The sequence below is a fragment of the Schistocerca serialis genome, chromosome 5 (genome assembly GCF_023864345.2).
Source record: "Schistocerca serialis cubense isolate TAMUIC-IGC-003099 chromosome 5, iqSchSeri2.2, whole genome shotgun sequence".
Lineage (NCBI taxonomy): Eukaryota > Metazoa > Arthropoda > Insecta > Orthoptera > Acrididae > Schistocerca > Schistocerca serialis.
The window spans coordinates 552232725-552253975 of NC_064642.1; the positions used below are offsets into that span (position 1 = coordinate 552232725).

At 41.0% G+C, this 21251-nt stretch overlaps 1 protein-coding gene across 1 annotated transcript in view; it reads left to right on the forward strand.

Annotated features, from left to right (window-relative positions):
* Positions 1-1880: 1880 nt before the first annotated feature.
* LOC126481201 (uncharacterized) overlaps positions 1881-21251 on the forward strand; it is a 71466-nt gene continuing 52095 nt past the window's right edge. Inside the window, exons 1-2 of the mRNA XM_050104798.1 lie at positions 1881-2036; positions 9419-9895. Coding sequence (XP_049960755.1) covers positions 1998-2036; positions 9419-9895 — 516 coding nt within the window. The 5' untranslated portion in view covers positions 1881-1997. The remainder of the gene's footprint in view (positions 2037-9418; positions 9896-21251) is intronic.

Sequence of the window (21251 nt, forward strand, 5' to 3'; positions counted from 1 at the left end):
ATCTGTATATTGAGCAAGCAGTAAAGGAAACGAAAGAAAAATTCAGAGTAGGTATTAAAGTCCACGGAGAAGAAATAAAAACGTTGAGGTTCGCCGATGACATTGTAATTCTGTCAGAGACAGCAAAGGACTTGGAAGAGCAGTTGAACGGAATGGACAGTGTCTTGAAAGTAGGATATAAGATGAACTTCAACAAAAGCAAAACGAGGATAATGGAATGTAGTCGAATTAAGTCGGGTGATGCTGAGGGAATTAGAATAGGAAATGAGACACTTAAAGTAGTAAAGGAGTTTTGCTATTTGGGGAGCAAAATAACTGATGATGGTCGAAGTAGAGATGATATAAAATGTAGAATGGCAATGGGAAGGAAAGCGTTTCTGAAGAAGAGAAATTTGTTAACATCGAGTATAGATTTAAGTGTCAGGAAGTCGTTTCTGAAAGTATTTGTATGGAGCGTAGCCATGTATGGAAGTGAAACATGGACGATTACTATTTTGGACAAGATGAGAATAGAAGCTTTCGAAATGTGGTGCTTCAGGAGAATGCTGAAGATTAGATGGGTATATCATACAACTAATGAGGAGGTATTGAATAGGATTGGGGAGAAGAGAAGTTTGTGGCACAACTTGACTAGAAGAAGGGATTGGTTGGTAGGACATGTTCTGAGGCATCAAGGGATCACACATTTAGCATTGGAGGGCAGCGTGGAGGGTAAAAATCGTAGAGGGAGACCAAGAGATGAATACACTAAACAGATTCAGAAGGATGTAGGTTGCAGTAAGTACTGGGAGATGAAGAAGCTAGCACAGGATAGAGTAGCATGGAGAGCTGCATCAAACCAGTTTCAGGACTGACGACAACAACAACAACAACAACAACAACAACAACAACAACATCAACAGGATTGACTCCTTTCTGACCGGGAGGCAGTACCGTGTCGGGTGCGACAAACATCTAAGCACAATCAGGGGTGCTGTGGCAGGAGTTCCGCAGGGCTCAGTTCTTGCCTCCATATTATAGTCGCCATACATCAATGATGTGCTGAAGTTCGCAGGTGAGATGGCGCTTTATGCCGACGACATGGCGGTTTACAGGAGCAGCAGCAACCTCAAATTCATAGCACGAAAGCTACAGGAGCACTTTGACAAAATCGTGAAATGGTGCAACATTTGGAAAATAAAGATATATCTGAAGAAGTCCATAGCAGTTATGTTCACGAGGAAGTTGACTCCCCAAAATAGACTGATTTCTGTTGCCGACAAAGAAATAGAATGGAGCAATTGAGCTACATATCTCGGCCTTGTACTAGACAAACGACTAACCTTCGTAAAGCAAATAGATAGATCGAGAAGCAGAGGTTACACTGCTTTTATACAACTATACCCACTCCTAAAATGTGGAGGACTTAGCATTGAAACGAAACTAAGATTATACAGGTCAGTTATCGTCCCAAGTATTTTATACGGATCGGAACTTTGGTCTATGGCAGCAGACAGACATCTACAAAAAATTTCAGAGACTCCAAAACAGAATCCTCCGCGTCATCGCCGATGCAGACCGCTACCCACCATACACACATATTAAGGACCTCTTACAAGATCCATCAATCTACGCCTACATGAAAACAAAATCAAAAAAATTCTGTGAAAAGGCACCTACTTCATCCCAGCAACTAATTCACCAGATAGGAACCCATTACCCTTATGCTTCAGACAAGCGACCAATCTCAACAATAACAAGAGAATTTAGGGCATAACAGTTACAGACAAAACAGTCATACATGCATATTAGAAGTAAGACGGGCAAGGCCCTGTTGTGCTTCAGTGGAACATAAATATAGATAGGCAAACACCTTCATTTAGTCTTTGAATGCATATAGTCTTTGGTGTGTATTTACGAGTGTGGTCGATTTGTGTTGACATGTGGTGGCGTGGTTAAAGCAACGATAGATGTTGCTTTTCTTTCGATATTGTGAGACATAAACGTGTTTCGTCGGGATGTTACCCCCTGCTGACAGCAGCATGAAAATGACCCAGGTTAGTCAGAAAACTGTGTGTGGTGATATCACTTGTTTGGACATTTGGTTTGAAAGTTGTGTGTGACTTAGGCGATGTCGGAGTGTGATGATTTTTGAATGTTCTCGTGCACGTCAAATTGGTGTTATATTTCAGCAGGTTGATTTGTTGCCATCTTCAGGCAGTCCAGTCATCAGAACCACATATTGATGGCAACAAGTCATCTTGTCATCATATCACAACATTTGGATGATGTTACCCCGTTGAAAAACCGAGAGTATTTAAAAATAATTTAAGCTGCTTGAGAAAGACAATGTGATGTATACCTGCGACATCAGTGTTTCACACCGCATTTCAAAATGCGTCAACGAAACTTACGTAGGCCTATGGGCAGCGTATCGCTATTATTGTAGATATTGTCCAAGGAATACTTTTTCAAGCTCTAATATAGAAAGGAACACAGGGAATTCAAACATTTTGTTGATGCCTGAGTTATTAGATATGAGCGGACAAACGCAGATGAAATAGGATGGACGAAAGAAACGTTAATGGTTTGTTTAAGTTGCTACCAATGTTAACGTAGTGCTCAGATTTTGTAACAGCCACGTCGTTGGGGGAACCTCCAGATAAATCTTCTCTGTTCAGCAACACAGAAATTGCTGGCTGGTCAACATCATCACAGTAAATGTACTGAAAGGTCCCCATGTTTCCTGTGGCCCCACATGTTGTCAAGGTTGTTTCGACTATGCTCCAGAAGTTCTGCTAGGAAGCCCTCACTGTTATTACTTTTGAAATAGCCTAATAACCAGTTTACTTATTTTTTCTACCAGTCTCGTTTTCATTTTGATATCCATTTATAATATATTCACTCATTGCAAAACTGGACATCACACCAACTTCAATTGACACGAAAAGAGGCAGTTCAAGAATTTGCTGACGAGGGTGGAGGCAGCCACTTACATACTTTTGCTAAGACCTCAGATAAACTAAAGAAAATATGCAAACTAAATTTCAGGGTCTGTTTAGCCCTTCATTACCAATGTGGGTCCACTATAAATTTTCAGTAGACACAACAGACTTTCATCAGAGGTTGCAGAACCAGTTGATTGACATGAAACACAACTCTGAGAACCAAGCACTTTTTCAGCATGATGGATTTGAACAATTCTGGTTGAAAGTATACAAGTCCTATACTTTCCTGTGGCAGGAAGCTAAGTTGCCCATTTCAGCTTTTCCATCAACATAGCCCTACTTAGTGGAGAGGGTCTTTCATCCAGGCCAACTCTGCCACATCTCAGATTTGTATGAGACTTGGCTTATTTGTTATTTTCCCCATGAGGTTAAATATCCGTACCTAATTTTATCTCCCTCTCTTTCAGTTTTAGTCCATTGTACACATTCTGATTGTAGAAAACAACATATACTAAAATGTTGAAAATAAATTGCCATTTTACCATTCTTGTCGCATACATATCAACTTTCTATATGTTCTGTTCGTGCGATGGTTCTGTGTTCCTCATGCCAATGACTTGACCTTTCTCAAAGTTCAGAAGTTCACAATAAGCTGCATGTAGCGTACGTGCCCTCTGGGAAAGCTGTGTTATCTCTGCTAAAAATTTCCTATAATGTTACACACATCCACCAGTCATCACATACTCACATCATTCTTCACTTTTAGAAATGCCTTTTTTCTGTATTGACACAAGGAGCCGTGAGAACAAAATTTTAGTCAACATATCATGAAGCTTGGAAATACTGGAGCATCAGATTGGTAGTGTACAGTCCAGGTATTTGTGATGTAACATTTTCCATTTCCACCATTGTAACTATGTTTTTTAAAAATATGGCTTCAGAACTGAGTGAACTGAAACAGTTGCACTTAGCTACTAAAATGGAGGTTTGAAGTCTGTTTTTGATCAACTTCAGTTTCGAAAATAACTTTCCTTCACTGATATTTGTGATGTTAACTGACACATTCTAAGAATGAACTGTATATTATGAAAAAATTTTTTTCAGGTAGGTATTTATTTTATGCATCCATCGCTTGTCACTCTTCAGCTTGTTGAGAAACATAATACAGGAATCGTGTAGTTCATATTTCTCAACTTCCTGCCACATTGTAGGTTTAAATGGTTGTATGACACAAACTAATCTCTTGATCCACATTGTTTCAGGAAGAGTAAGTAGTACTCATGCTTTGATGTGGGAGGTAACAAATGTACATCTATTTTGTGTTTGCGTGGTATTTCACTTTAATATCAGTGCAGTTAGCTAACTTTTCAGAGCTTGTTCTTCAAAGCTATCCCTTTATGTTTTTATGAAGCTTGTTAAGGACTGACATAGCTGTGTTCTTGTTCAGTGTAGGGTTCTGCAGAGTTTTGTTTACTTGTCCCTATACAACTTTCCAAAAAATTCTGTTGAGCTCAGTTCCCACCCTTGACATTTTATTGTGCTAGCAGAAACCACTAACAGGCAGGTTTTCATGCCTGTTTTGTCCTCTGAAAATTAAAAAATGCATTCTTTATTCCTTTATAGCCTTGAAACAGGGCTTTTGTCGCATTAGCTCGGCCTGACCGCTGTGTTGTTACCTTGTTTGGCAAGAGACTGCGTTTGTTTGTTTCGGCATTTTTCAGGAAATAGTTTGGAATGTTATAGCTGTTAGTTTAGGTTGTAAAAGAAACACATATCAACAATGACCAACACTTGAATATGTATTGGATTGTTACTATAGGCTTTAATGACCATACTATGGAGGTAGGGCCTACTGAACATACCACTTCACCATCTCAATTTCTAAATTTTGTAAAGCAGCTTATGAACTTGGATTAAATTTCACATAATGTCATACAGCATAACTTAGCTGTAACTTCCTCTTTCCTTTTTCTTTTACAGTCTTTCATTTCTAATTCCTCTTTTTTGTGTTGATTAATTTGTGTTTTATGGTTTCATTAATAAAACTGTAAAAAGAATGTCTTCTTACAGCAATAGCCTTATTTTTCTGTTGTTTTTGTTAATTGCCTACGATGTCAAGAAAAGCCACCAAAGCAGTTCTGTTTTTTTGCAGTAGCCTTCAGTGAAAGTTACAAGAGTCAGTGCCATAGCAGGGATGCTGACAAATTTTTGGAGTGGTTTCAGATTGGTGTCAGTGTTATTATTAAAGCGAAAAATATTTTTTTGTGGAAATGCATTCATACATTCTTTAAACCCATTCAGTTTTTACTTATTGACTTCCCGTTAAAGTCCACAGTGGTTACTTGACCTTGCTATGACATCATGAGAAAAGCTGTCTGACGGATGCTATTCAGCTTAAGGGATCATGCAGTAACTAGTTAATCAATAAATTAACCTAATAATTGTTTTCCTCATCTTGAAGAGCACAATAACCTGCATATTGTGACAGGAAATTAAAGCAAACATTGGGCCCTGGTTTGGGTGAAATATAATAGGGAAGAAATTGGCTTTCCACCAAGTCAAGCTCACAAAGACTCTCAAAATTTTGTTAACAATATTTTCAAGCCTTGATGATTTTTCCAACTGCAATGCCACATGCCTGACTGACTGCCACTGGTAATTTGACCGAGTGTGGGGCTAAAGAGATGAATGCTGACATGACTCATATCAGCTGTTCATTGAAAAATTCAGCTGTATACAAAATAGTTACTTCTACATCTTCAACGAATATAAGAGGGTCCACACCACAGTATTTGAACAAAGGTTTTTTAGTTTACACTTTTATGATTCGGGCCCCTACTCTGCAGTATAGATAGCCCGCATATAAATATGGCCCTGGTTATCTCCATAAGGACAACAAATAATACAAAGTTCACCCAGATCGAATTGATAAGGAGTGACACACTGGTGTTGTATCGTCTGGCATCATACATTAACAGGCAGACACCTATGCACAAAACAAACAAAAGTGTGTGTGTGTGTGTGTGGGCGGGGCCTCACATTTAGACATACACACAAAATATTTTGGGATGTAGGTTGTGGTGGAACTCTGCTTGTCAGTTGTTGAAGCAATCTTGAAGGCTTCACTCAATCCATCATTCTTCATACAACTATGGTTTGAACGAGTTTGTCCATTTTCAGAAGGAACATTTCTTGATGAGATTTGAGTTGAATGGAAGTTTGTCAGTGAAAATTAAGAAGTGTAATGGCTTCCATCATTGCTCCACAAAACACACAACAGTTACTACCCCCATTTTTAATTTTATACACATTGTGTGTATTTTTAACTTTTATGTAATTTGTATTTTTAACATTTATATAAAGCCAAGCACTTATCGATTTAAAATACCAATTCCAGTATTTGGAAGTAATGAACCCTTAAGTCAACTATTGTCACACCTGTAGCTTGTCACTAATGTGTGACTTGTGCTGTGCATCAAAATCCTCATGTCAAATGCTGTGTTGGGTGATCATTGAATTTTGTTGTCAACTAAGGCATGACTGGAAGGTTTCATTTTTTAATAGTTTTATCTCTGTGGATTAGTCTGCGTACACCAATACTGACCCTACGACTTATCTTAGAAGCTAGATTAAGGAAAGGCAAACCTACGTTTCTAGCATTTGTAGACTTAGAGAAAGCTTTTGAAAATGTTGACTGGAATGCTCTGTTTCAAATTCTGAAGGTGGCAGGGGTAAAATACAGGAAGCAAAAGGCTATTCACAATTTGTACAGATACCAGATGGCAGTTACAAGAGTCGAGGGGCCTGAAAGGGAAGCAGCGGTTGGGAAGGGAGTGAGACAGGGTTGTTGCCTATCCCCGATGTTATTCAACCTCTATATTGAGCAAGCAGTAAAGGAAACAAAATAAAAATTTGTAATTCTGTCACAGACAGCAAAGGACTTGGAAGAGCAGTTGAACGGAATGGACAGTGTCATGAAAGGAGGGTATAAGATGAACATCAACAAAAGCAAAACGAGGGTAATGGAATGTAGTCTAATTAAGTCGGCTGATGCTGAGGGAATTAGATTAGGAAATGAGACACTTAAAGTAGTAAAGGAGTTTTGCTATTTGGGGAGCAAAATAACTGATGATGGTCGAAGTAGAGAGGATATTAAATGTAGACTGGCAATGGCACGGAAAGCGTTTCTGAAGAAGAGAAATTTGTTAACATCGAGTATAGATTTAAGTGTCAGGAAGTCATTTCTGAAAGTATTTGTGTGGAGTGTAGCCATGTATGGAAGTGAAACATGGACGATTACTAGTTTGGACAAGATGAGAATAGAAGCTTTCGAAATGTGGTGCTTCAGGAGAATGCTGAAGATTAGATGGGTATATCATACAACTAATGAGGAGGTATTGAATAGGATTGGGGAGAAGAGAAGTTCGTGGCACAACTTGACTAGAAGAAGGGATCGGTTGGTAGGACATGTTCTGAGGCATCAAGGGATCACCAATTTAGTATTGGAGGGCAGCGTGGAGGGTAAAAATCGTAGAGGGAGACCAAGAGATGAATACACTAAACAGATTCAGAAGGATGTAGATTGCAGTAGGTACTGGGAGATGAAGAAGCTTACACAGGATAGAGTAGCATGGAGAGCTGCACCAAACCAGTCTCAGGACTGAAGACCACAACAACAACAACAACAAACATGTTTGACACGCACATTGCATGCGTTTCTTCCTCCTCCTCTTTTATCTTTCCACCTCTTCCTTCCAATATATCTGTCCATCTTCACCTCCTCCCTCTCCATGACTGCCTCCACTTCCACCTCTCTGCCCATCCTCTCTTCCCCACTCCATATGCAAACTCCTGCCCCATCTCTCTCTCTCTCTCTGTCTCTCTGAAGATGTCCTCCCTATTCTCTCCATCTTCTCCGCACCCTGACATATATTTACCCTCTCTCTTTCTCCCTCTTCCTACCCCTCTCCCTACCCCTCTCTCTTGTCCATCTCTTCCTTCCTCCTCTCTGACCTGCTCCTACTTCCCTGTCAACTGCGATCATGCCCTCCAACCATATCCTTTGTTCAGCTCCTCTTGCCGATCTCTCTCCAACTCTTCCCAGCCCATATCTGCTCAACCTCCCCCCCTCCCCCCCCCTCTCTCTCTCTCGCTCTCTCTCTCTCTCTCTCTCTCTCTCTCTCTCTCTCTCGCTCTCTCTCGCTCTCTCTCTCTCTCTCTCTCTCTCTCTCTCTCTCTCTCGCTCTCTCTTTCTCTTTCCAGCGATGCCCATCTGTTCATGTAGCCCCTGTAAAACAGTTCAATAAAGGAGCCCAAGACTACAACTGCAATGCACCTGCCATGCAGGGAAGTGTACACAGCATGGGCTGATAAACCACGTGTTCACCTGTATCTCTGCTTCTGTAGGAGCTAGTATATTACAAACCCCACAGTCCTGGTACGCATGAAGTTTACTGTTTGTGTGACAAATTTGGTTCAGATCAATCCAGGGGTTTGGGAGGAGATCCCCGACATACATGCTTACAGTCTGCTGTATAGATGAACTAGCCTTTTCCTTGCAGATTCACCTGTGTATCCATTTGACACTTATATTTGAACACATCTTCTCCCTCTCTGCGTCCACCTCATCCTTCCATTGTTGTCTTTCTTCCCTTCTTCCTCTGTGTTCATTCCGTCCACCCCTTCTCTCTGACCATAGCTTCCTCTCCTTCCATCTGACCATATCCTCTTCCCACTCTCTTTTTCCATATCCACCTCCACTTGCCCCCCCCCCCCTCTTCCACCTGCCCACTACCCCTTTACACCTTCCACTGCCTCATTCATCTCTCCCTCCTCTCTTCTCTCTGTCCATTTCTTCCTTCCCCTTACTCTGCCCATCCCCCCCCCCCCCCCCCCCAAATCCATCACCACCTGTCCCAACCCATTCACCTGCACATGTAGCCCCTGCAGTACATTTCAGTAAAGCAAGTCGATACTATGCCAACACAATGAGCGTGTCATGCAGTACAGCTTACACGTCGGGGCCTGGAAAACCGTTTCTTGCCCTTGACATGTAAGCTATCCTGCAAAGCAGATTGACTTGGCAGGCTACTACTGTCTCCAAACAGTATGTCTGCTGTGAAGAGCAGCCTCTACACAGAGGCTGGAAAAACACTTTTTGCACATATCCTTGTTCCTTTTGCAGCTAGGAGATTATAAATCTCACAGTGGTAATACTTATGTTTCTACGGCAAATTTGGCTGAAATTTACCCAGAGGTTTCAGAGGAGATCCTGGACACAAACACATAAAACATATGTATTTATTAAGTTTTTGTGCAAAGAAATAAATCTCATGAAGGATGCCGGATCCAATCCTACATTATATTCTCTAATTTTCTGTGTTGATTACATTGTGCTGTTGTTGATGATTGCTTTGTGCACACATCGTTTTTGTCTAATTTGTGTGTATGTATTTTATTTCATTAGTTACCTGATTTATTTCTTGCTTCAGGTCAGCAACACTGGCATGAAAAACTGGAAGAAAAGGAAACTCAAGAGTAGTGGAAGCAGTGTGAAGACCATAAAATTGGATAATAAATTTGCAGACAAACCTCTACATGGTAATAACAACAAGAGAATTAAATTCAACTGTGGAAAGTTAGAGATAAGATCAGTGGGCGAAGGGCCTGACAAAGCCACTGACAAATGTTTTGATAGCCATAGTAAAAAGAAGCTGCACAACTGTTCCAAAACCAGTGGTAATGTAATAAACACAGTCACTTCTGTTGCCAGTGCTAAAGCAGCTGATTTTAACATTTCTGAAAGCAACATAGAGAACTATCAAGGCACCAATGGTTCTGGAATGACAATCAATAAACAGGTTGTTGAGAGTCAGAAAAAGTCTTCAAATTTGACCAGTGAGAAGAACATTTTGCTGACGCGAATTGAGAGGAAAGCAGTGTGTTCCAACTGGAAACTGTTCAAAGAAGTAAGTTGTATCATCTGTAACAACCATTTATTGAACTGGCATCAAATCAGTATTCAATGTACAGGGTGTTACAAAAAGGTAAGGCCAAACTTTCAGGAAACATTCCTCACACACAAAGAAAGAAAATATGTTATGTGGACATGTGTCCAGAAATGCTTACTTTCCACGTTAGAGCTCATTTTATTACTTCTCTTCAAATCACATTAATCATGGAATGGAAACACACGTCAACAGAACGTACCAGCGTTACTTCAAACACTTTGTTACAGGAAATGTTCAAAATGTCCTCCGTTAGCGAGGATACATGCATCCACCCTCCGTCGCATGGAATCCCTGATGCGCTGATGCAGCCCTGGAGAATGGCGTACTGTATCACAGCCGTCCACAATACGAACACGAAGAGTCTCTACATTTGGTACCGGGGTTGTGTAGACAAGAGCTTTCAAATGCCCCCATAAATGAAAGTCAAGAGGGTTGAGGTCAGGAGAGCGTGGAGGCCATGGAATTGGTCCGCCTCTTTAGAAGTGTACAAACACTTCGACTGAAATGTGCAGGAGCTCCATCGTGCATGAACCAAATGTTGTGTCGTACTTGTAAAGGCACATGTTCAAGCAGCACAGGTAGAGTATCCCGTATGAAATCATGATGACGTGCTCCATTGATCGTAGGTGGACGAAACTAAAATGAGCTCTAACATGGAAATTAAGCATTTCCGGACACATGTCACATAACATCTTTTCTTTATTTGTATGTGAGGAATGTTTCCTGGAAGTTTGGCCGTACCTTTTTGGAACACCCTGTATAGTTTTCTTGTGGCCCTCATTGTTTTATCCATACTGCATCATGTGATGGTTCCAAGTGCAAAAGTACTAAACAAAAAACTTTCCTAAATGGGAAAAAGTATGGATTAGGCATTAATGTTAATAAGTGTTTTTGTAATTAGTAAGCTTTTGAACAGTAGGTTAGACAAATAAATATGTAAACTATTAGCAAATTATTTAATAAATTTCAATCTGTTGCTTTGAACACATAATCATCCACAATAGCTTCTTATGACATGTCACCCATGTTCTACATCCAAAGACAGTATCCACAAACACAGAAAAATTGAAATCTGTGAGACTTGAGAATGGACAAAGAACTCATCATTTTACCTGTTGACAATGGAAACGACTACATCCTATTCTCACAAGTTGAGTACAACAGCGAGATGGAGGTGGCGCTCAACAATCCTGCTTGTCGTAAGCTAAGAGAGGATCTGAGTGGCAAAATCCAGAGAAAAGCATTAGATCTTCTCAAGAAGAATTCTATTCCTTCTGAAGTGACTAAGAGCCTACGCCAACAGGCTGCAGTTTCCCCAAGACTTTACGGCCTACCCAAGATACATAAGGATGGGTCTCCTCTTCGCCCAATAGTGAACTTCATTGGAACTCCTACATTTTTTCCGGCCAAACATCGTACTAGACTATTGGGACCTCTCATAGGCAAGTGTGACCACTATATCCCGAATTCAGAGGATTTCATAGGACTCCTGAAAACACTTAAGCTACAAGAATTGGATATTTTGGTTAGTTTTGATGTATCTTTATTTACAAAAGTACCTCTGCAGGACTCGTTAGAGCTTTTCAGCAGCCAGTTTGAGAAAGACATTGTGGCCATATTTAATCGTGTGCTTACCTCAACTGATTTCTTATTCAATGACCAGTATTTTGAACAAGTGGATGGTGTCGTCATGGGAAGTTTTGTGTCTTCCGTGGTGGCCAACTATTTTATGGAACTCTTTGAGGAAAAAGCACTGCAGTTGGCAAGTCTCAAACCTTCCTGCGTCTTGCGGTCTGTAGATGATACTTTAGTGGTGTGGCCCTACAGAACAGATACATTACCTGTGTTTCTCCGGCAAATGAACTAGTGGTGTGGCCCTACAGAACAGATGCATTACCTGCGTTTCTCCGGCAAATGAACTCGCTTCATCCCAATATACAATTCACAATGGAATTGGACAAGGAAGGCATTTTATCACTCCTGGACGTCATAGTCGGAAGAAAAGGTGTTGGTACACTAGGACATAGCATCATATGGAGCTATATTTGCAGGCCACAAGTTGTCATCACCCTGTGCAATGTGATAGTGTCTTACGCTCTTTGGTGCATACAGCACATGTGGTCTCAGATGCCGACAGTCTATCTGGTTAGTTACAACATCTAAGAATGGTATTTCAACAGAATGGCTATTCCGATAGGCAGATATGCCAAGCATTCCGTTCTAAATAAATTCGAAGCAGGGATGTAAATGAAGATGTGGAGGCACTTACTGCAACAGTGTTTTGCCCTATTTTGGCAGCATGTCTTCGAGAATAGAAAGAACCCTCAAAAGGCAAGACATCAAGTGTGTTTTCCGGCCATCAGCAAAATTGAGGAATTTTTTGTGCTCGGTCAAAGACGACCTTGACCTTAGGAAATGTGGCATGTATAAAATCCCATGCCAATGTGGAAAATCTTATGGGCAAACATGCCAAACCATGCAAGAACACAGTCATACGCGCCTGGGGCAGCCTGATAGGTCTGCAGTAGCAGAGCATTGCCTGGATATTGGACATCATATATTTTACGAAAAGACTGAAATTTTATCCCCAATGTCATCTTTCTGGGACTGTATTGTATATGGCGGACAATCTTATCAACAGGTGTGCAGGTTTTCAACTAAGTGCTGTCTGGAATGCAGCACTGGCTGCCATCAAATCAAAACAGGGAAAACAAGAACTTCCGATTCATCATGCGACGAAATGCACTACTGTGATTTAATTCAGCCTTTAACCACAGGAATGTCCGGCAGCACAGTCATTGCCCATAGTGCACTTCCGTGCTCCCGACTTGATAAATTTCAACGCTGCCACATAATTATCATCAGTCGCACCTTGCAGCAGTGACAGCTATAGCTACCACCACCAGATGGTACCGAGCAGTTGCATCGATGAAATATTGTGCAAGTTACACTATACGATCCAGCGACAAACCTGAGAAGCATATTTGCAACAGATCTGTCGGGAAAGCATGAAAAGTCACAAAATGGATCTCTCTGAAAACATTAGTGCCTCCAACATTCTGCTGGTGACTAGGTGCACCAGCACCTTGAAGTGTAACACTTTCAAACTGCTATATATTGGAAAATTGTGTCACTGACAGTATTGTTGATGTTGCATTTGTCCGACGGTGGGTCATCCTGCTGATATACTCAATATTGTGTCTTTTGAAGTCCATTCCAGGATGTTGTACAACTGTTGTGCTTTTGATGGGAGAGGAAATGTACCACACTTCTGACTCGCTCATCCTTTTTGTGCTTGGCTGCGGAGCTCACTTGGTTTCTAGCTTGTTATCACAGGAGGAATGATGATGTAATAATTGCTAGAAAAGAAAACACACATATGTTGAACAATAATAGGGATGAAAGGTTCACAGCAAAATTACCTTATCATACTACTTTGCAGACCTATTGGGTTAGTGGCTTGTGGGTTGCAGTTCAACTTAGGTGTTATCATCTAGTCAGTATCAAATAATTTTTGTGATGAGGAAGGCTTGTTGAAAAAAGAAGAAGAAGACGGAGATTAGTAGTTGTGGCAGTGGTAGTGTCAATACGTTTTCGTGGGTTACAAATCAATAAATTATGGTAGTGAAATGTAACCCACAAATGTTACCCTGCAGTAGCAGTTGTAGAACATAATCGAAACACTTGTTTTATTTTGGTGTGTCCTAGGTTAGGCTGCTGCTGTCATGTAGAGCAAACTGATGGTTAAATCAATCATTTCTTCATCTTCTTTACATTACAAACATTGACCAGGTTCCCTGTTTTACAAGATTCTGGAAATGGCTCTAACATTCACTGGTGTACATAGCACCAGTTCATCATCTGGACTTCATTTGCTCACATTCAAACTTTAAAAAAAAAAAAAAAAAATATTTATCTGCACAATATACCGTGACATATACCTTTGTTATGATCCAGCCAACATTTTGTTATATCTTTACATCTCTCACTTAAGTGCTTTACGGATGGCGTAAAAGACCGTTTGCAAACTATAACTCTGTCATACAGAAGTATAGTCTTTTGTGGTAATTGTTGATGATGATAAACATTTTTGGGTGTTGGTACTGCATCATTCTTGTAGAATCCTTTGATCAAAAGTTTCACCCTTCTTTTGGGAACTAGCTGTACACAGTAGTACAAAGGCATACTTGTGGTAATTTAAGTACAGTATTGTCCATAATTGTGATTAATTAATTATTGAATGATTTCGCTGTGAGTGGTGGGAGCATTCGCCAGTGTACTAGTACTGGGCGAGGAGGCTGGAAGTACAAGGGTGGTCCCATAAAGACCCAACCCAACAAAGAAAACACAAAAATTTTGAAAAAAATGTATTTATTTTTCAACATAATCTCCTTTCAGCTCTATACATTTTTCCCAGCGATATTCAATAATTTCGATACCCTGTTTGTAATGAGGAATGTCTAACTCCTCAAAATAGCCATTAACTGCTGACATCGCGTCTTCATTTGTTGAAAATCTTCAACTACCGAGCCATTTTTTCAAGTTTTGGAATAAAAAGTAATCCGAGGGAGCTAAATCTGGAAATAGGGTGCATGAGGTAGCAATTCAAACTTTAATTCATTAATTTTGACCATTGCAATAACGAACTTGTGAGTTGGTGCATTGTCCTGAAGAAACAACACTTTCTTCGTGGCCAAATGCAGCCGTTTTTGCTTGATTTCTTCGCCCAAATGTTGCAATAAGTTTGCATAATGCTTGTCATTGATAGTTTTTCCTTTTTCAAGGTAGTCAATGAAAATTATCCTCCACACATCCCAAAAAACTGACGCCATGACTTTGCCTGCAGGTGAAATGGTCTTTGTCAATTTGTGTCCATTGTTTTGATTGTTCTTTTGTCTCGGGAGTGCAGCAGCGGACCCATGTTAATGAAACGGTGCAAAAAGAAGCTTTGTTGCTGCGAAACTTCGCTAACACTCAATCGGAACATCTTTAGGACACTGTTTTTGCTCGTGTGAGCAAATGCGGCACAAGCTGTGCACACAGTTTTCTCATGTCCAAATTTTCAGATAATATGCCATGTAACACACTTTTTGAAATGCCTACGAAGTCTGCTAGCTTGCGCAGTTTCAGTCGGCGATCATGCAGTACCGCTTTGTGGGATTTTCTTCCCGTCTCTGGAGTTGTCACTTCATTTGGTCAACCACTGCAATGGTTGCCTTGGCAGCTCGTACAGCCTTGTTTAAACTCAGCTACCCAATATTTTACTGTTGTCATTGAAGGAGCAGACTCTCCCATAGTAGAATGTAGCTCAGCTTTAAAATTGGTTGTGCTGAGGCCTTAAAAAATAAATAAAACAAATAAATATGTGTCACATAACGATGACCGATTTTCTCCATTTAGCCTACACAAGTTCACTATTGATGGCTGCCAAACAAATACTAAACAATGTGGCGTCTTCAAACCTGAAACATTTGCTTCATAGATTGTATACTTACTAACCCAGAGATGTTTTTCAACGACGGCTGCCATCTCTCGACCATCTCTCGCTCAGGCCGGATACTTATGGGATGACCCTCGTGGGGCCTTGTTAGTGTTTATGTTTGCGTATGCTGTTGCGTCCTCGTACCACTTGGTGGAGGTAGCTGTGAGTATAGAAGCTGCCATGATCAAAACTGATCAGTGTTTGATAATTTTGACTTCGTATCTGACTTTTTGCTTACTTTGATAAAATTCTTTTCATAAAAGGCAAATATTAGCAAAATTTATATGTTGTTCACTACATCCAGCTACAGCTGATTTGCTCGGTTTTTGAGGCATACATGATATTAATGTCTATAGAATGATGCCTGCTGGCAAAAGCCTAAAGTCGCATAACTAGAGCCAGTGCTATCTGAGACTGTGAGAAACCAACTGAGCTTAGGTCGCTCGAGTCCCACATGTTGTTCATACTTCCTCAAGGAGGTTGCAACTATTTTTTGAGTACATGCATTATGATTGGGGGTGCTGAGCCACTGCAGTACTTCATATTTTCTGGTTCTTTAATTTTACTCCCTAACTATATCTTTTCTTGTACTCAGCCTGTGCACATTCCATTTTAACAACCTAACTTGTTTGTGGGACGTAGAGTATCACTTTTATACTTCTTTTAATATTATAACACTTATTTTGATTAACTTTTATTGGTCCCCACGCCAGGTTTCACCTCCACTTTTTGAAAATTTAGTACGGAAATGTGGCTCAAAAATGATAGCCAGTCCATATGGGGCATCTTTAGGTACCCATATGGTGGTAGTCCTGTGACTGTGCAGGGATCGCACTATTGATGCCCAAACTGTTACCTCCCCACACATGCCTAAGGTAGAGGCACAGGGACTCCCATCAATGTCCCATCAAGGCAAGTGACCATTGCTCTGGCTGGGTGCCACCTGCAAGAAGAGACCTCAGCTACAGTAGGTGGCATCACGAGGGTTAACTACTACAGTGAAAAGACTTAATTTTACAGCTGATGGCTGGAAGGCTCCAGCAGTCGCTCCAGGCAGATTAAATTGCTTCAGTGCAGTTCGTTATGAGGCGAAGAACTTTCCCTTCTTCACCACTGTGTAGGAGGAAAGCATGATGAAATGAACTGCAGAAACTTATTCCCCCCACCGCCAATTCCTAAATTGCACCCAGAAAATGTATTTGTAGCAACCTCTCGTCTAAGTAAGCAATGAAGTGGTTCTGTCTTAATTCAGCGGTTTCTACTCAGTCCTAGGAGTTACTCTTTTGCTAGAAACTTAGTGACATAACTCTCACCAAGACACCCCATAAGAACCTAAACATGGTACAGTGTTTAATTTTTCACTGGGACTTAACACTGCACACTGATAAGGAATTACACAAAAACTTCAGAAGGCAAGGGATCCATTTTGTATGTTGTGTATGTGGAGGCTAGACAACAAGATCGACATTGGAGCATTCGTCCTCCCTTTGAGAGGGATTTATTTCCTGGGAAACTTAAAAATCTTGGTCTGCCATTCTGATATGAATTCATATTTCCCTCTCTGATGCTGTTGGTTAAATGCCAACACTTCAGACAAATATCGTCCTGTTGTTCGAACAACCCAGTTTGTGAAGGCTGTGGTCAGCCCCTTAATGAAAACTCAATATGTAAACAATCAACGCAGCTGTGGAGATGATCACCCTCCTCAGTACCCAAAATGTGCTACCTTAACTAAATAATGTAAAATCCACGAACTTATGGTATCAGATTGCCTCTCATATTTTGAAACGCAGACAAAGTACAATCACTCATCTCCCATCCCCTTAGTATTGAATATTGCCACTACTGTGGTTAGGTCATTGGCAGTACCTGAAGTAGTTATTTTGTCCATTCATTTGGTGTCAATACCTGATTGTCGCACGAGTAAATTATCCCATGGAGGAGGTAGGTCCTCCCTTCTTGTGAGTCCTGCAGCACCGTGATTGATGATCTCAGCTCCCCACACATGGCCGGAAAAGTGGCATCCTCCTCCAATGTATACCACTAATAGGCCTTTGTTAAGGGAACTCTCCCCTTGTCAATCTACAGAACAGTGACCTGACACCAGCCAGTGACTGAAGGAGCCGCAGACAGTGGGTCCCAGGGCTGCCCACTTCTCTTCAATTCCTAACCCCTGGGTGGATAAGCCCTTGCAAGTGTCATGGTCCTCTAAAGTAGTTAAGAAGAAAAAGAATGAGAAGGTGTGATATTTCAATGGAACTGCAATGGATATTGTCACCTGCCAGAACTTCATCATCTAATGGCCTCCTGATTCATTGACGACCATTCTCCTACCCTTTGAAGGTAGCATGCCTTCTATCAGATCCATACTGGCCATAAGAGAGTATTGGAGGGATCAGATGTCCTCAGTGAATGGATTCTCCTTTGTACCACATTGGAAGCAATAGCAGGGTAAGTACAAACAACCTCACCAGTTGCCATTTTTAATGTCTACTTACCCCATAGCGGGGCACTTGAGATGGCCACCTTAATCACCACCCTCTGTGAGGGAGTAACACATCATCAGGTAGTGCCTGCTGATTAACTTCTTTTCTGATCTAAAGCTGTGTCTTCTCATTGAAGATACCCCTAGCCACTTTAGTGTCGCCCCTTACACCTTTTCGGTTATCAACGTTACAATCTCTATTCTGAGTTTTGTGGTTCACTTCAGCGGTGTCTACATGACAATCTTTGTGGTAATGATCACTTCCCAGTGATCCTATCACTTTCTTGTCACTGCCTGATGGACCAAATTTCACACTGGCTTTCCTTAAGAAGGAACACTGAGAGTGCTACGTCACCTCCTTGAGAACAAATATCTTTTCTTTTCAGGTGTGGGCCAAGCTCCACAGTTTACTGGGCTGCCAGAGATATACAGCTGTTCTAGATCTCCTTCTCCATGGAGATATCTTGACCAATGTGTCATTTTTTGCTCAATACCTTAAAACCCGCTTTGAAACAGCGTTGGCTCCTCCTTTGTACCTGGCTACCTTTGAATGCAAAAAATATAAGTTGAAGACATCCCTCCATCCTTTATCTATAGTAAACATTAATTATGTAATAAACATTTAACAGGCTGGGAACTCCTTCAGACTCTTTTGGACCAGTGGCTACCCAAGCAATATATGTCGATGAATGTTGCATTTGGTATTGCTCTCAGTCTGTACCCATGGCTGGGCACCAGCTCCAAGAAGCCACACAAAGGACCTCGGTCTGAACCCTTTTGCTTGGCTTCCAGTTTCTTCCATGATAACACAGATCATGTGTTTCAGTCCTTGTACCAAGATTTGTCCCAACCCAGAACTCGACTTGGATATGCAGCATGTGAAAATTCTTGCACAGTCCCATTTTTTGGAATTCCTCTTTGATAAAAAGCTGATATAGCTGCCTCATATTCACCATCTTGATAGTAGTTGCATGCAGAAGCATAACATTCCTCACCCACATCTCTTGGGAAGTGGATCACTCAAATCATCTGTGTATTTACCATCTCATTCTGACTGGACTGTGGTTGCCAGCTTTATGGCTTAGCTGCGCCTTTGGCTTTGAAATTGTTGGATCCATTACATCATTGTGGAGTAGAACGACCCCAGGGGCCTTGTGGATTAGTCCCCTCTCCTGATGTGGGGAGCCTATCTCTTCATTTCCAATGGTACCAACTATTGTTCACTTACACAATCACCATATGAGAATTTCGTAATCACGTGACTTACTGAATTCTTTTTTCATATGGGGGAGGGGGTGTTGACCTCCTGATGCTTGTTCTTATGATAGGTTACCCCATCTGGAATGCTTCTCAAGACACTCTGCTGGGATCTCTGCCTACCTTCTTAGATAGTGCTCCCTGTGTGTTTACATGCACTTCTCCTTGTGTAGTATCAACACCATGAATTAGAACAGTCTCTAAGCTACTGTTTGATGTTACTTTATTACTTTAGTCAACTGCTACTTAAGATCTTTTCGCTGACCTGACTCATACTATATGTTCAGTTTTCTTCCTCTAGGTCCCATTCCATGTAGGTATCCTGGGGAATCAACTGATTGACCGGGTGGACAGAGAAGCTGTTTCTGACCCAACTACAATTTTACAATGCAGGGAGTGGATTTGTGGGTGCAGGTGAGGCCTCTTCTCTCTCGGAGATGGTACTGTGTCAGATGGGCTACTGCGAATTGTAATAGAGTTGGTGCTATTAAGAAATTATGGTTGCATGTCGTTTCTATTTCTGTTCCTCCTGGAAGGAATCCACTGTCCTGTGTCACCTCCATGTTGGTCATACCAGATTAACCTATAGTTTATCTTTTGTAATGAACTATCCTCACATTGTGCTGTGGCTCCTTACCAACAGTAGCTCATACCCTGGTGGAATGGCCCCTCCTCTTGGCTTTCCATACCAATCATGGTCTTCCAGTTTCTGTGCTTCCAGTGTTGGTGGTCAACATACAAACATTTAAGCTGATTCGTCATTTCCCCTTAGGAAGTGGTTTTTGTTGTCAGATCAAGTGTTTCAAACTGCCTGCAGATTGACGTCAAGGTAGCTGGAGTGTGGTGGCCCTTGGTCCTGCCTCCTCCCACACCCTAACAAGTTTTAATGCTTCTTCTGAGAGAGTTTGTTCCATTTACATCCTTAACAATATGACGGCTTGGTGGGGGATTTGGGAGGAGGGGGATTTTCAGACTTAAGAGAGATCCTTTTCACTGCATATGAGGCCTGCAGGTCCTATGTCTGCTCTCTGGCATGCAAAATGGTGCAGGCCACATACTGTTATATCCCAGGCAATTATTTCTCAGCTTTAGCCTCAATATTGCATTCAATATCTCAGTTTTACCAGTCTGTATACTATCACAAATGTATTAGATTTCTAGCCATTGTCACAAACTCCTGGTAGATTATCTCATGGACGAGGAACTAATGATCTCGCTGTTTGCTCCTTTAATCTCGACAACCAGTGAACCAGTTATTTATGCTCCAAACAGTGATTCCTGTTGGCAAAAGCATCAAACTGCATGACCAAATGCAGAATTGCCTGACGCTATGAGAAGCCAACTGAGCTTCAGTTGTTAAGGTGCATTTCTCATTCATGCTCCATTAAGAGGTGCTTGTTGAAATAAGACTAAAGCAATAGTTACTATTTTATTTCACCTTATGTTGAGATGTCACTCAATTTACTTCTTCTCTTTGTCTGTACAGAATTTGTGTAACTCTCGCCTTCAAGTTAGGCAAATCTGCAACTATTTTGCTTCACTTCTTTGTATGTGCTTAGTTCCACCTGTTAATTCCAGTTTATCGGGATCACTCACACTGTGTCAGAGTTCTTGTATAATCTGTACAGATCTTTCATGAAACAATCTCTCTTGTAGTTAGATTGAAGTTTATCAGTGTTCTGCCAGTAGAGCTATGATTGGCCCATGAATTATCATGGCGAATTTGCCATGTCACATTAACATATATTTACTAATCCTATGATTGAAATTTAGTGTATCTTTATATTTTGGAAAATGCTTAGTAATATTTCTGCATTTAATACCAGTTGCCAGTTTGGCAACTGGCTGAATATTTCAGCAATTCTTTTGAAAGCATTTCCTCGTACCTAACTACATCATTTGTGAAAGATATGAGATTGCCACAAATACTTGCCAGCAAATCTGTCATAACGTCAAGTTTAACAAATATATTTCAGAACGACACAACACATATAAGTCACAGAGTAAGTTGACAAGCAAGACGTGTACACGTTAGCATTCAAATGAGCACTGAGTCCCAGTCTAGTGGCCGCTGTTCGGTTGGCCACTTA